A 13613-nucleotide genomic window follows, 5' to 3' on the forward strand; every position below is an offset into this window, starting at 1 on the left:
CGAGCTGTCCTTTGAACCTGTCATGATGCGTTGTCCGCCAGGCAGGTGTACAACACCAGTTACCCAGTCCGTATGGCCTCGCATCGTCTGTCGGGGTACGATCCCTGGCGTCTGTTGCTTATTACTGGTCGAGGAAGACATGATCGGCGCTTGGAGTCGTGGACTAAGTACGTGAATCAGAGAAGCCTGTCGGGAACTTTTAAGTAGAACGGGATATCTGCCAAGGCAAATATTGTTGGTGAGTTGACGGGATGGTCTTCAACTAGAAGCGCACGAGTTGCTCACGACAAGTCGATCCTGACCTACAAGATGGCTTTGGGAATATGTATGCAGGCGTTAGTCCAAGTTATTCAAGAATTCAAGCGATATTTGCAGGTACTTTTTGAGGTCCGTCCCATGCGTCATCCTCGTGTTCGCTTCACAGGTTAATTGCTGTGTAGGCGAAGCACTCGGGTCCGTCACTGGCGCTATTCGATGTCGTCAGCTCTCTTTGGCATGTTTGCACGTAGTGCAGCTCTGGATGACGTCGTTTCTTCTGAATAGCCCACCATGAGTATCATTGGCATGACTCTGAGCCCCTTCTGCTCCGAGTCGAAAAACAGAATGTTCAACGTCCCCCGAGGTGGAGTTCGATCGTGCGCTTGGCTGTTTCAATACTCGCGTGCGAAATATGTAGGAGAGACATGGTGTAAGTGCGATATTGAATTTGAATTTTCCAGCGAGGCCCCGGGGGCTGGAAGGTACGTCAGACAGAGGATATGAGGTCAAGTTGGTATCTTATCGAAGAGAGCCCTGGCCTCTGCGAGGACTTCACCTGGTGGAGGTGTGGTGAAAATGAGGGTATCCAACAAATCAGTCGTAGCTGCATCGGGGTCGGGAGAAACATCTGGATTCTGCAGACACTGAAGACAAGTCTGGTGAGCCTTCAGTATTTAGTAGTGCTTGCTAGTGTCCTCTTGTGAAAGAAGCAGTGGGTGCTATATCCACCCTGTTGTTGTCCACGATCCTGATTGCACCGAACGAGAAAGATGAGCGAGCGCACGAAGGGGATAAAAACGGATGAAAGGGATGAGGAAGTTGAGGTTGACATGGCCCGGTTATAACCACCCGGAGATGTCAGCCTCAAAATCAGCATTAATATTCCTTTTGATATCGCGGCGGGCAGTGGTGAGGGTAAGAATTATAGTGAAGAGTGAGCTCTTTAACTCCGCTTTAATTTGCCAAGGGCAAGCACCAAGACTTAGTCGCAGACGCACCAAGGTGTGTTATTAGTAGTTGTGGCAATCCAAGTAGAGACGGGTTTACGATATACGATCGGTGGTGTGGTAGATCCGTGTGGTATAAAAGGTCCAAAGTCAGGGTAAAGCTACATGACAAGACACTCCTTATCCCCCTTTCTGCGCTCCTGCTCCTGAGCGCGTGCGGCTTCTTGTTGAGCGAGGATGAGTTTCTCTTCTTCTGTGAGGAGACCTCTCTTGGCGCGGTCTGTCATGGCTTTGCGTCTGCTCTCGCGTTCCTCCTTTGCGCGTCTGTAGATAAGGATACATGGATGGTTGATACAGTGACATTAGATGTGGTGTAGTGGTAGGATTAAGCAGATGCGAAGATAGGTGGGGGGATGAAAGCCATTGGATCGAGGAGGGGGGATTTGCGGATGGAAGAGATGATGGGAGAGGGTGGTTTAGTTGTGGGTGAAGGAGGAGGTACAGAAGAAATGCTGATGCGTTATGAGTGGATACTGAGAAGGAGAAGGGGGACGTGTACTCACCGGTCAGTCTTTGAGAATACGTTTGGGACTGAGAGGGAGACTGGGATGGAAAGCTTCGAGGAGAGTGGCAGTGTTGGTTTAGATGAAGGGAGAGGTGCGGATTTGGCAGATGATGAACTGGGAGTGACGGATACAGGACTGGGTCTTAAAGATGGCTTCGAGGCAGAAGTGAGAGAGGGACAGGTATGGTCCTTTGGGAAACGGTGCTGGGGACAGAACTCCTTCTGACATTTCTGTACGATCATCGTTAGTATCAGCGCACCCAACGAACGTTGGACTCACATCACACCCTATGGGGGCAAAGAGAACCTTGCCGCACTTTCCTCTAGCGCATATCTTGCTCCCGCCCTTGCCCCGCTGTCTACCAGTAGCATTCATCGCCTCGCAGAAACGGCTGATATGTCTCTCCATGCGCACGTTCGGATCTTCGCCGGGCGGGATAGCAACGGGAACGCTGCATAGAGGGCAGTTTGGTGCTACACGGTCTAGGTTAGCGTGTGCTGTTGTACAGTGTGGGTGGAAGTGCTCTGCGCAGAAAGAGGGAGAGTCCGGACAATGAGGACATTTAAAGGGGAGGAAATCTAGGAGTGAGCAATGCGGGTATGAGCAGGGAGTTCCAAGGCCGAGAAGTTGCTCGTTGGTGGTCATCTTCAGTGTTGTTGGCGGTGGTCGACTTTAGAGATTATAAAGACCGGACGCGCGTCCCAAGCAACCTCCCGGGCAACTTCAAGAACCTTCTCCATCTGCTTATGTCACCCTCTTACAACGATTCAGCTGACTAAAAGTAGCTCTCTGTCATCCACAGCTCCGTCAACTGATAGCGTCTAGCTACGGAGTTAGGAACTTCACAGTGGCGACTTAGACTTCCGATCGAAACCTGCAGCACGTGTGGATAGTCAGAATATCAGGATTCGGACGAGGAACAAAGAGGAACTGGCAGATCCGTCTCGATAAAATCGTATGCTCCTTCAATAGTGTAACATACGTAGGCATTACAGCTATTTTCATATCGATAGACCAGAATCTGGAAAACTCATTTAGCCGCTTTTATTTGTTGTTGGAGCGACACCAAACAGAGGCGCGCACGCTAGCTACTTTTATAACTTGCTTGTGGAATACTAGCACAACGACTGCCGACCATCATCATCATGCACAGAAACCGGCGACATATACCAGATGCTGCGAAGCAGCAGTGGGTTGTTATGTCCACACATGGCATGACATCGAAGGCCATCGCACAAGTGACAGGATACAGCCATCGAACAGTCAATCGAGTTCTTCGGCTCTCACAACTCACAGGCTCTTTCGTTCGAAAACCTCTGGAAATTGGTCGTCCTCATCTACTTACAGCACAGGATGTTGCAGTAAGGGAAGGCACAAAAGTATTTTGAATTTAATACCTAACTGTGACAGTACCTTATTTCATGTGTCGGGCGCGCTCCTGACACATTTCTATCTGAACTACAAAGTGCTCTACAGGAGGTGAGGGATATTGAGGCGTCTCTTGCCACCATCGAACGAACACTACATAGGCATGGATTGACTCACAAGCATGTATGTAAAATATATTTGCGCAATGGATCAACATTGTCAGATGATCCAAAAACCATTGTTGTTGACGGAGACGAAGAGACGACGATCTCGCTAGAATGCCAGGGTTGCAGAAACTAAGTGGGGCCCATTTGATAATGAGCAAAACTTACCTTTGACAACATTGCAGTACTAGTGTCTTGCATGGCGAGGGCTTCGTTTGCTTGACAAGGTCACTTGCAGTGTGTAATAACCACGGTGCACCATGTGCGGCTGGTCGCAGGTCAGTGCGTGCGGTACGATTCCAGGGTCTCCCCGCAGTGCCACATAAGCCCCACAACGTTAAAGATTCATAAAAGTAGCTAGCGTGCGCGCCTCTGTTTGGTGTCGCTCCAACAACAAACAAAAGCGGCTAAATGAGTTTTCCAGATTCTGGTCTATCGATATGAAAATAGCTGTAATGTCATATGTTCCAACCTTGCGTTCTCCACATCGACTCACCGTACAAGTATTGAGACCTCCGGGACGCGCATCCACCAAACACGCAAGCACCTCCCGGGCAACTTGTCACCCTCTTACCTGACTAAATGGAGGGCTCTACTTTAACGAACTTCGGACTTTCATTTACATAGAAATAGATTGGGTGTTTAAGACAGACGTTTGATGACGGCACATCGGCAGGAGGACTTTAGAACATAGATTTAGATTTAGAACAATGGCCCAAACGCTGCGGGAAGTCACTATTCATCCACTGATAAATAGTACTCTTATAAATAAAGTTGGCATTCAAAAACTGTGAAACATAGCGAAAACATAGCAAGTACAATGCAAAACAAAGACAACGCATTTACAACGAGTATCGTAAGGTTCATGGGGGTAACGGGCATGAGTGGAACATCGGTAGCATCCGTAGAGAAAACCATCATCCTTGGCTATAACTTCCTATAGATCTACACATTATGTAGTTCAGTATGGTGAAAAAGGGTGGGAATCAAGATGAGCGCCACTTGAGTTGTTCACATACTTCCACACAAGTCCCATCAATATCATCCCAATGCTGACAACGTACATAACCAACCAGAGCGCGGTCAGGGTGCGGCAGACCATGTTTTGGGAGTAGAAGCCTGCTATCGCCATCGCTGTGGACGGAATAAGATCCCAGAGTGAGCACTACATTGCGGGAGCAACTCACCAACCACGAAACAATTCAGGGACGCGACAACAAAGAACATGGGCATAACGATGGACAAAAGGTAGGACAAGAGGAAGTAGCCGCCTGACTCGAATTGCTGATAATGGGTCAGTCGGTGTAATCGGTAGTAAATGCGAGAATAACCCTTACTTCTCGAGTTCGCTGCCGCTTGGCGCGTTGCCAGCGGATCATGCTCAGGCCAGATGTCAACATTGCAATCATGGCCAGCATGAGTGACATAAAAAGTGGAAAATAGGAGCCAGGCATAGTGTAGTCGAAATCTGGTACAGGAGAGCTTGTGGTTACGAAAACACCACTGGTAGCAAGAAGCAGGCCCGCCTGTGTGGGAGTACTTCAGCGCCGGGTACAGCTCGCAGGAGTTGAATAGCTTACTGCAGTGACGTTGACAGTCAGAATAGAGTACATCCTGCCCCTCACGATTTCGAATGTGTCCGCTGATTGTAGCGACTCCCAGTGGTCTTCAAGATCGGGGCGCCCCAAAGCAAAACAACAGAGTACTCTGGTAAAAGTGGATGTGTTACGAAGGGCAACGGATAATGTTTGCTCTCCGGCCATGACGAAAAGAGAGCACAGGGGATAATTTAGTGCGTCTTGACATGCTAGACGTTTTATACTCAAGAGTTATGATGTGCAGTCACCAATATTAATCGTTTAAGCGTATTTTCGTCACCTGTTAACAGTTACTACACTTATAAGGAGATTTACTCAGGCTATCATCTCGGCAGCCTCATGTTCATATGTATCCGGGTTTCGCCATTGGTCGTCACGAAACCCGCATACATATGAACATGAGGCTGCCGAGATGATAGATCTCCTTATGTAGTAACTGTTAACAGGGGATGAAAATACGCTTGAAGTCTGGAGCAAAAATTTGAAGCTACAATTAGATTAGTGATACATAGTATCAACTGATTTTTGGGTGAGCTACAATCCCTAGGTTCATTTGACACACAGGGACACTTGAGAAACATTCAATCTTGAAGTTGCCTTCAATTGCAACGAAGTTCACACTACGTGTATATTGTGATTGAACTTTAGTTCAGCCATCCAGGCCCTACACTACATGACGTAGTAGAAAGAATATCTCTTAGGGAGGTCCAAGTACACGAAATTCAAAGACCATATTCCTATCTATCTGTAGCTTGATATGATGGCATTCATTGAACTGCCGTTCGGTTTCTAACTGCATGGACGTGGCTATTCAATGGAGCCCGAGTCGAGAAATATAGACAAGAGTTGAGGATGGCGAGGGATGGCGCTACCCGGGAGATGCCGGATAAATTGTACAGGAAATCGGACGTATGAATTCGACGAGTCAGGGATAAGGAAATTCGCTGCGTCTTGAAACACGAGTTTTCCTGATAGCAGGTTCATGGATGTTGCCTGTTAAACATGCATTATTGGGCCTTGACGCCATGTAATTTCAAAGGTAAAGGGTCTGATGGCTTTTTCTCGGAGTCTTCTTGTATAGTGGTATTCAAAATAAGTTTCAAAACTTTTTGGAAACTCAGGTAGAGCACAACTAAACCTTCCGACACTGCATCAGCAAAACACTGCATTATGGAACTCTGTGGGTTCTGTACAGAACCACAGAAGCAAAGTGATTTGCTGATGTGGGAAGGCTAAGCAGTGATGAGATCAGAGCACTAATAGCGAGGTGGGCGCTGGTGAGATAAGGCATCTGAGCGCTAATAACGAAGGCAGCGGGGAGACTAAGCCCTGTTGGAGGGATAATTCTAATGAGAAACCCCCCGTGGAAAAGAAACCCCGATAACAATGTAGGCCTGAGTAACGAGTGCCCTGTTACCGTTCCGGAATACTTCGGTTCCCAAACTTACGAAGAATAAGGTACGTGCAAAGATCAAACTACATGCCAGGCCAGGACTCCAGTCACCAACCTTCAACACGTAAGGCACAAAATCTAGGAATGCAGACCAACAAATACGAAGAGGCACATGTAAGCAAAAACATCGCGGAACATGCACACCAGCAGGGACACGAACAGATGTTCACAGGACACGGAGAATGGCACAAACATGCACAGGCGAGAGCACAGGTGCAAATCGGCGCAGACAGCCACAAACGGTCTGGAACGAGGGGGCCCAATGAATGACTTCGAAAACGCGTGGCGTTTAAACACATCAAAAATCATTAGTCTGACACAAAAACTCACCTCGTTCAAACTTCAAAGTCTGTTCCTCGAGCAACTTGATGGAGAAGAACTGGAGGAACTTAGCAAGCTTACTGTGGTTCAAAGCATCTTCATGAATACTGAACTTCAAGTTCTTGCCGAAAGCCTCGTAGAACTTGGTTTTCCTTGTCCTGAGACGTTGGAGGACACAGCGGCGTTGCGTTTAAAATCGCCTATTCGGCGACCGTGTAGCGGTACCACAGTGTGCTCCGGCCGTGAGAAACCCTGCCACAATATTGAAAGTCAGAAGGGTGTCTGCTGACTAAGCAGGTAAGGGGGTTTCTCATTAGAATTATCCCTGTTGGAGGCAAGTTGGAGGGGTAAACTTCGCCGGCATTCAAGAACCTCCTCCGATTGCTTATATCACAGCTGACTAAAAGTGGCTTTCTGCCATACACAGCTGCAGTCATAGTTGCCCGGGTCGCAATTCCGAGTCTTGCTTGCTAATTCTCTTATCCTTTGAAACATATCACCTCGAGGGCCTAAGGGAGTTCAAATCCCCGACAGTCCCGAGGCCGAACTGTTAGTTATCTGAACTTCATTAACTCCGTAGGACGAAGAGGAGCTATCAAAAGCTCAATACAATCGTATGCAATCTATACCAATTATCAATCACTCAAGGCAAAGCCAGCGCAACACTACGCAGGCAATGTCATTTTTCATCATGTATTGACACCTCCGCAAAAGCTTTTACTTGCAAAACATTTACTCTGATTCTGGAACCTTGCCCTCAACGTTCCGGGCCTGAAAGGGCATCAGTTCCAATCACCTATCGTCAACTCAAGGGCACATACATAATATGTCGTGGTTTTCCCAGTGTGGTCATTTTTGATGGAGTACTGAGTGTCCTGCGCCCAACTTGTTAACCTGACACCATCTGGAACAACATTTCAGAACTCACCTCACCAGAACCCTTCACGTCCACGATTTCTCCGACGGTCTCGGCGACTTTTGACGTCGCCCCGCCTATGGGCCTATACTTGACTTTGTCTCCTGGCTGTGAAAAAGAGTCCATGAACGGCGATGGGGGAGAACAGCATCTCTTCGTACCTGATATTCAGTCTGTTTGATTTGGGTTAGAATTGTGAGTCTGAGATACAAGTGATCGGACCCACCATCCCGATAATAAATTGGATGCGCTTTGGGTGTGCTTTGGATGTGCAGGTGAAGATGTGACTTTTAGGCTTGGGGTGTTGAGCCGCTACTTATATGCGTACCCCTAATAGATCTGTGTCATCGATACGTCAGGCTCATTTGAATCGATGTATGATCCAGTGACTCCGCCCCTATGTGCGTCAACCTGTTACTCAACTTCAAGTATCCGCACCGAACTGGCAACTTCAAGAACCTTCTCTGACATATGTCCGAGAGCAATCAGAAGAAATTGTAGGTGTGCACATATATTGGTAGAGGCATATGCTGCCAGCGTCAATTGGGAGGTTGAAGAATCATGTCAAGCCAGCATAAAATATGGATGGGTGCTACCTGTATGTATAACCTATATGCATTTCGGATACCCCAAACAAATTTCCGCCATCCTGCAGAAATCCTGACAAGTGCCCATCGCTCGGAGCGCCTCCCGTGCTACGCATCACTGCCAGTTGACTGGTACATCGGAGTCGGATACGAGCTTAGTGTAGTATTCACGAACGCCAAGGATAAGCTGTGGTCCTAGTACGACTGCACGGCAGTCATGATTCCAAGAATGCCATCATAAATGACAGTTCCCGTTGAATTTGAGGTCTATAGAAAGAAAATGTGAATAGTGGTCACACGCAGATGTCTGACGTCAGTGACAGGTGAGCGTATGATCGCACCGAGATGTTCTGAGAAAGAGTACCGACGCTGAAGCAAGAGGCAGCAACAAAGTTAGGACGCGCGGAATTTCAGGGGAAAAGATAACCGCATTGAAATTATGAGCTCACCTTGTACAATACGCCACTAACATCATGATGAACGGTCTTTCATGGGGCGTCCTGTCGAGGGTCCGAGTCGTTGCAGTTCACGCAAGTGTTTTAGAGGAAGCCGCGTTGCAAGACACAGTACGAGAACCTCCTATATAGCGAAGAGTACCCAAACTATGGTTCTCAGAAGTTGGCCATCTATCCCATAAGTGCACATGTAGACGCCAGGGAGGCTGTAAATGGATGGATAACCTGAGTAAGTATCGACGACACCAGTAGGTATACAGAATGAGGCGCTAAGAACCACCATGTGACGGTAGACCTGCAGCAGCTCGTGAATATTGAATTCCGTGTCTAGCCACACGGTGATGGCCTGACTTGTCCGGACACCACTTGCGTACCGACCTGCACACCAAGCGAAGATGAACCCGCCTGTGATGAGCAAGCAGCGAGAGGAGCGCTGCACATTACGGCCGGTGACTTTTTTTTACGCTTGGAGCGACGTATCCCTGTTATTTCCATCTCTAATAAGAACAAAAGTGTGTACAAATGGAGCTGGCTCACCTGCAACCCGCGCACGGCATATACCTCAACGACCCTTGGGATATTTCATTAGTGCAGTGAAGGAAGTCTGTTTCCTTCCCTCGAGCACGCATAAACCATTTCCAGATGTTGTTCTTTGCCTCCCTGTCGAGCTTGGCAGCGAGAGCAGGAGGTTCAACTTTTTCTTTGCCCTTACCCTTATCATCTTGTGGGTCATTCGCAGAACACTGACGGTCCATCGTGTTGAGATAATGATAGGGCCAGAGAGCCTTGCAGAAAGGACCTACATCAACATCCTGGCCGCTTTTATCCTTCCCTGTTTGACCTTCTGTTCTGGTGTTGTTTGGGTGGATGTGATGGTCGCAGGCTCCGAGCAAGGCAAGACAGGCAGTGACTCGATCATGAGAGCTGCAAGTTCAGGCGCCATGTCTTTGACCACCCATAGAGTGAGTCTCCCGTCCTCTGCGCTATACGCCAGGTATCTCCCGTCTTTTGAGAATGACACACAGAAAAGCCGAATGTCATCCTTCCGGTGAAATGGCTGGCCGAGTTTCTGATTGGACTTTATGTCCCATAGCTGTGCGATACCTCCCCAGCCCACGCAAGCCAGGACATTGTTATTGGGCTGAAAGTGCAACGCAATTCACGAAATCGCTGTGCTGGTAGCGATTGAGTACTTGTGGTGCCGCCGGTGGTTCGCATGAGTGCGACTGATCAGGGGGAAATATCACAAAGTCGCCTTTCGAAACACGTGCGGATTCGTCGGAGGCAGAGTAGATTCTGCTATTGTCCATCGACCACACCAACGATGTCACAGCAAAGCACCCCAGGGCTTGCGGGCCAGCAATAAGATTGCCTGTCTTGCTGTCCCATATGCAGATCGTACAGTTCTCCCCACCGGATACAATTCTATCTCCCCAAGGTGAATATGCAAGAGCAAGCACCTCGCCCTGCCTTGTTTCCATTGGACCCACCACGACTTTTCCACTGTCTGCTTTTCGAATTAGGATTTTTCCATCCTGGGATCCGCTGGCAATATGATCTCCGCTGGGAGACCACGAGAGCGAGACCACATTAGTCTGACCCCTCCAAACATCTTTGATCATCTCCCCATCCGTGTTCCACCTCTGAACACTTCCGTCTGCCCTCCCGCACGCAATTATCTTCCCGTCCGGTGACAGCGCCAGTGCATGTATCTCCCCTCCTTCGCCTTTCCATGGTTTTCCGACAAGAAGTCCTGTGTCGCAGTTCCACTTGCGAATCGTGCCGTCCCACGAATGACTCACGATGTGGACGTTATCGTGCAAAAATACGAACCTCCATATGTAGTCACCGTGTCCCTCAAATTCGTGCTTCGGAGTTGGTTTTTTGGATCGCGCTAGGGATGACGCTTCTTCCTCGGTTGAAGTTTCCTGGAGGGTAGGCTTTATGTGGGATTTAGAAGTCATACGGACTCGTTTTGAAGGTGTCTGTGCACCAATTATGGGGACGAACAGTTCCTGGTCTCTTGCCTGGTGGAAGTTGGCAAGGTGAGTGAGTTTTATATACTTCGCAGGTACAGATTACATGCGGCGCTAATCATTCGCAGCCATACGGCCTTCCTTCGGGCATCATGAAAATGCTGCTAAACGGTGCGTATCACATCAACAAGGCACTGTACAGTGAGCTAATTATAAGTGGCAGGCTTCTGCCGCGAGTCCAGTTACTAGTTCATCGTTCATCAATGCAGCAGCTTGTTTGTCTTGAGAATCTTGGCTCGATGTTTGTATACGGTTCCGTACAAGCGACGGGAATGACATACTTAGGTCTCCGAGTCAAGGTCCCATGTGTTACTTGGCGGCATTGCGCGCTAATTATCTTTCGGCGAGTAGGCGAGGCCCGACCTTTTTGTCCTCCACCGTCATTTCCTCTAATGTACCTGGATTTTACTCGAAGGGCGATCTTGGATATATCAATTATAGTATACATTTAAAACAAGATTTTCCCGCCCCCTGCAGGATACCCGGCAAGTGCGTCCTACATATCACTGCCAGTTGACATATGGACGCGCTCTTCGAAAGCAATCGTGGTCATGGTGGTTCCTGCATCGGAGTCAGATACGAGTTTAACGTTATATTCTCGGACGCTAAGGATGAGGCGTGGTCCCAGCACAAACAACTGCATGACCAAGAGGAATTCAAGAATGCCACCATAAATGTGAGTTCCCGTGGAATTCGAGTTCTAGAGAAAGGAATGATGAAACAGTGGTCGCATACAGATGTTAGTGGCAGATTGGCGTACTGAGATGTTTGGAGAGAGAGTACCGATGTTGAAGCAAGAGACGGCAAGCAAAGCTAGCACGTGTGGAATTTCAGTGGAAAAGATAGGCCGCATTTACATTACCTGGCTCACCTTGCAAAGTACGCCACGTGGGACTGTATTAATACCATAAAACAGTCACTGATGGTCCGTCCTGTCGATGGTTCGAGTTGTTGCATGTCACGGAAGTGTTTTACCATAATCCGCACTGCAAGACACAGTACAAGGACCTCCCATGCAGCAGCGAGCGCCCAGATTATGACCCTGAAGCGTCGGTCATCTCCCAGATAAGAGCACAGGTAGGTGCCAGAGAGGACCAGCACTTCTAGTAGTGTTCCAATGGGCCTGGTGCACTCGAGTCTTTCGTCCATAATATTGAAGCTTACCTCCTGAAACATACATCGTGTCTATTCCGGCGATCACCCCGCAGGGAATGTTGACAGCCAGGAAGATGACGATGAGAAAGATGAACATCTTTCTGGATCGTTGATGCATGGCATGTAACCGAGCGATCATGATGACTTGTATCACATTTCAGTCAAGTCTACGTCACTGATGTATTGTGGCTGAGTGGCTCACCGCCCAGCATGGCATTTGCAACCACATGCATCCAGTTTATTGTGTAGATTATACGACTACCTGAAAACCATTTAGCGACAATCCTCGGAGGATCGGACAATCCAAGTTAACTCACAGCTGTTGTGGTTATTGTATTGAACCAACAAAGTGTGGAGAATCCGACTTACCCCTACATATGAGCGCCAGTTAATTAGACGGGAATGGCAGGCATCCATTGCAGAATACCCACCACATCTGTCAGCGAGAGTGACGGAAGATTGTCTGTATGCCACCGATCAGAAGAAATAAATGCAGTGCGTGTAAGAAGACATACTCAGCATATTGATGCTGATAGTGAAATATGGGTTATTAGTACCGCGCCAATTTGCTAGCCTTGCGAACATACGCAGCGTAGAGTATTCCCACTATAGCGAACCTAGAATATTCAGCACAACTTGCCAATTGCACTTGTAATACATGCTACGCACACTGAGACATAACACAGTCATGAGTGACCAGCGTTTCTTCTGCACGAATTAGTTGTGTCCTCATGTTATCATTTTGTTCTGCTCACCCAGACCAGTTCGACCTATAACACCATTCTTAGTGAGGTGGCTTCTCCGGTAATGTCATCGACCTACCTCTTGTCCAAATGTCAGTGCTGTAAATATCATGAGCATATTAACGATTCTTGGGTACTGCCTCGCTCACCCCAATCGTAAATCACTCCAACAGATGAGGCAACTGCGAACGGTTAGATCGAGACACCACCAACATCCGACTGAATGTCCACGAACCTACAAAATAACTGTAAATAATATTCGAATTGATTGTCGGTCACCAACTGGGATCGTTTGAGAATATTCGAGGGGTGGTACGAGGGGGAAATATAAAATGGTGATGTCCGTGCTAAATATACCACCATACTACGCTTTATGTATCCCCGACTCCACGCAGTGGAGAAAGAGTCAGTAATCCTCCGCAAACGCATCCGTGGGAATTTAAGAAGCAGGCCTAATCACTGCGGAAACGACAAAATAACCCGATAGGGTTGACGTAGAAGTAGTGGCAATAAATATACTATAACCAGAGAATGGCAAATGTGTGAATCCCCACTGGTTAAAGTGGAGAATGGTGACCGTTTGAGAGCAAATCCCGAGGTGGGTTAGGCAATGTGGGCTTGTGTTGGATAGCTGCCCCCACATCTAACCCGACATACAAATCACATCTGAAATATCAGGTCTGCTGTCTGCTTTGCATCTGGTTATTAGGGCAAGCAAGGCTGCTTTGCTTCTGAATGATAGGCAAAAAGAAGTCTGATTAATGTAGGGTTACAGTCGCGTCTTCTATGGTACTTCCTAGGGATCTGCGCTCCCCATCGCAGGCCACCCCAGGTAATGAATCCCTTCCCTCCTTCCCCTCCTTCTAGCGCCCAATGTTTGCTAATAATCAACATAGCTCTCAGCATCGCCCTAGTGGTGCTGTCATGATTCCAGGTGAAAATACTGGGGGCTATGATCAGGATAGCGGTCAACAGCAAATCACAGAAGCTTACCGCAGACCAGCACCTCACCCATCGCCACTATTCCCTGGTAACCACATGCTGCC

The 13613-nt window shown here is 48.1% G+C and overlaps 4 protein-coding genes across 4 annotated transcripts; all 4 read right to left on the minus strand.

The window, feature by feature from the left end:
* Window positions 1–1366: 1366 nt before the first annotated feature.
* Window positions 1367–2751, minus strand: EDB91DRAFT_1328492 (uncharacterized protein; the record flags this gene model as incomplete). The annotated part of the gene is made up of 3 exons (XM_041325285.1): window positions 2051–2751; window positions 1769–2001; window positions 1367–1529 (listed from the first exon to the last, which is right to left on the minus strand). Exons 1-3 carry the CDS (start codon window positions 2414–2416, stop codon window positions 1367–1369), a joined length of 762 nt encoding a protein of 253 aa, XP_041178237.1. The 5' UTR covers window positions 2417–2751.
* A 1181-nt stretch (window positions 2752–3932) lies between these two features.
* Window positions 3933–5190, minus strand: EDB91DRAFT_1125847 (uncharacterized protein). The gene is made up of 4 exons (XM_041318416.1): window positions 4884–5190; window positions 4641–4829; window positions 4491–4587; window positions 3933–4437 (listed from the first exon to the last, which is right to left on the minus strand). The coding sequence occupies exons 1-4, from the start codon at window positions 5064–5066 to the stop codon at window positions 4265–4267; spliced, it is 642 nt and encodes a 213-aa protein (XP_041178238.1). The 5' UTR covers window positions 5067–5190; the 3' UTR covers window positions 3933–4264.
* A 2217-nt stretch (window positions 5191–7407) lies between these two features.
* On the minus strand, window positions 7408–10597 carry EDB91DRAFT_1247257 (WD40-repeat-containing domain protein; the record flags this gene model as incomplete). Its single annotated transcript, XM_041322789.1, has 8 exons — window positions 7408–7446; window positions 7497–7550; window positions 7604–7699; window positions 7753–7764; window positions 9171–9204; window positions 9267–9418; window positions 9475–9774; window positions 9827–10597. 8 exons carry the CDS (start codon window positions 10595–10597, stop codon window positions 7408–7410), a joined length of 1458 nt encoding a protein of 485 aa, XP_041178239.1.
* A 284-nt stretch (window positions 10598–10881) lies between these two features.
* EDB91DRAFT_230449 (uncharacterized protein) lies at window positions 10882–13134 on the minus strand. Its single transcript, XM_041326538.1, has 11 exons — window positions 12807–13134; window positions 12717–12749; window positions 12647–12666; window positions 12580–12594; window positions 12494–12532; window positions 12412–12441; window positions 12340–12353; window positions 12259–12287; window positions 12027–12086; window positions 11834–11968; window positions 10882–11230 (listed from the first exon to the last, which is right to left on the minus strand). Exons 1-11 carry the CDS (start codon window positions 12994–12996, stop codon window positions 11166–11168), a joined length of 630 nt encoding a protein of 209 aa, XP_041178240.1. The 5' UTR covers window positions 12997–13134; the 3' UTR covers window positions 10882–11165.
* Between the last annotated feature and the right edge of the window lie 479 nt (window positions 13135–13613).

Source organism: Suillus paluster (assembly GCF_016628075.1).
Source record: "Suillus paluster strain FC165 chromosome Unknown EDB91scaffold_19, whole genome shotgun sequence".
NCBI classification, from domain to species: Eukaryota; Fungi; Basidiomycota; class Agaricomycetes; order Boletales; family Suillaceae; genus Suillus; species Suillus paluster.

What these genes read in the sequence shown, in the direction of transcription:
- EDB91DRAFT_1125847 (XM_041318416.1), bottom strand. Translation starts at nt 5,066, where the DNA reads ATGGCCGGAGAGCAAACATTATCCGTTGCCCTTCGTAACACATCCACT. An exon ending in TGACTGTCAACGTCACTGCA is followed by an intron (nt 4,830 to 4,883) that starts GTAAGCTATTCA and finishes ACTCCCACACAG; the next exon opens with GCGGGCCTGCTTCTTGCTAC. An exon ending in CCTGAATTGTTTCGTGGTTG is followed by an intron (nt 4,438 to 4,490) that starts GTGAGTTGCTCC and finishes TTCCGTCCACAG; the next exon opens with CGATGGCGATAGCAGGCTTC.
- EDB91DRAFT_230449 (XM_041326538.1), bottom strand. Translation starts at nt 12,996, where the DNA reads ATGCGTTTGCGGAGGATTACTGACTCTTTCTCCACTGCGTGGAGTCGG. An exon ending in CGTCACTCTCGCTGACAGAT is followed by an intron (nt 12,087 to 12,258) that starts GTGGTGGGTATT and finishes AATGGTTTTCAG; the next exon opens with GTAGTCGTATAATCTACACA. An exon ending in TGCAAATGCCATGCTGGGCG is followed by an intron (nt 11,969 to 12,026) that starts GTGAGCCACTCA and finishes ATGTGATACAAG; the next exon opens with TCATCATGATCGCTCGGTTA.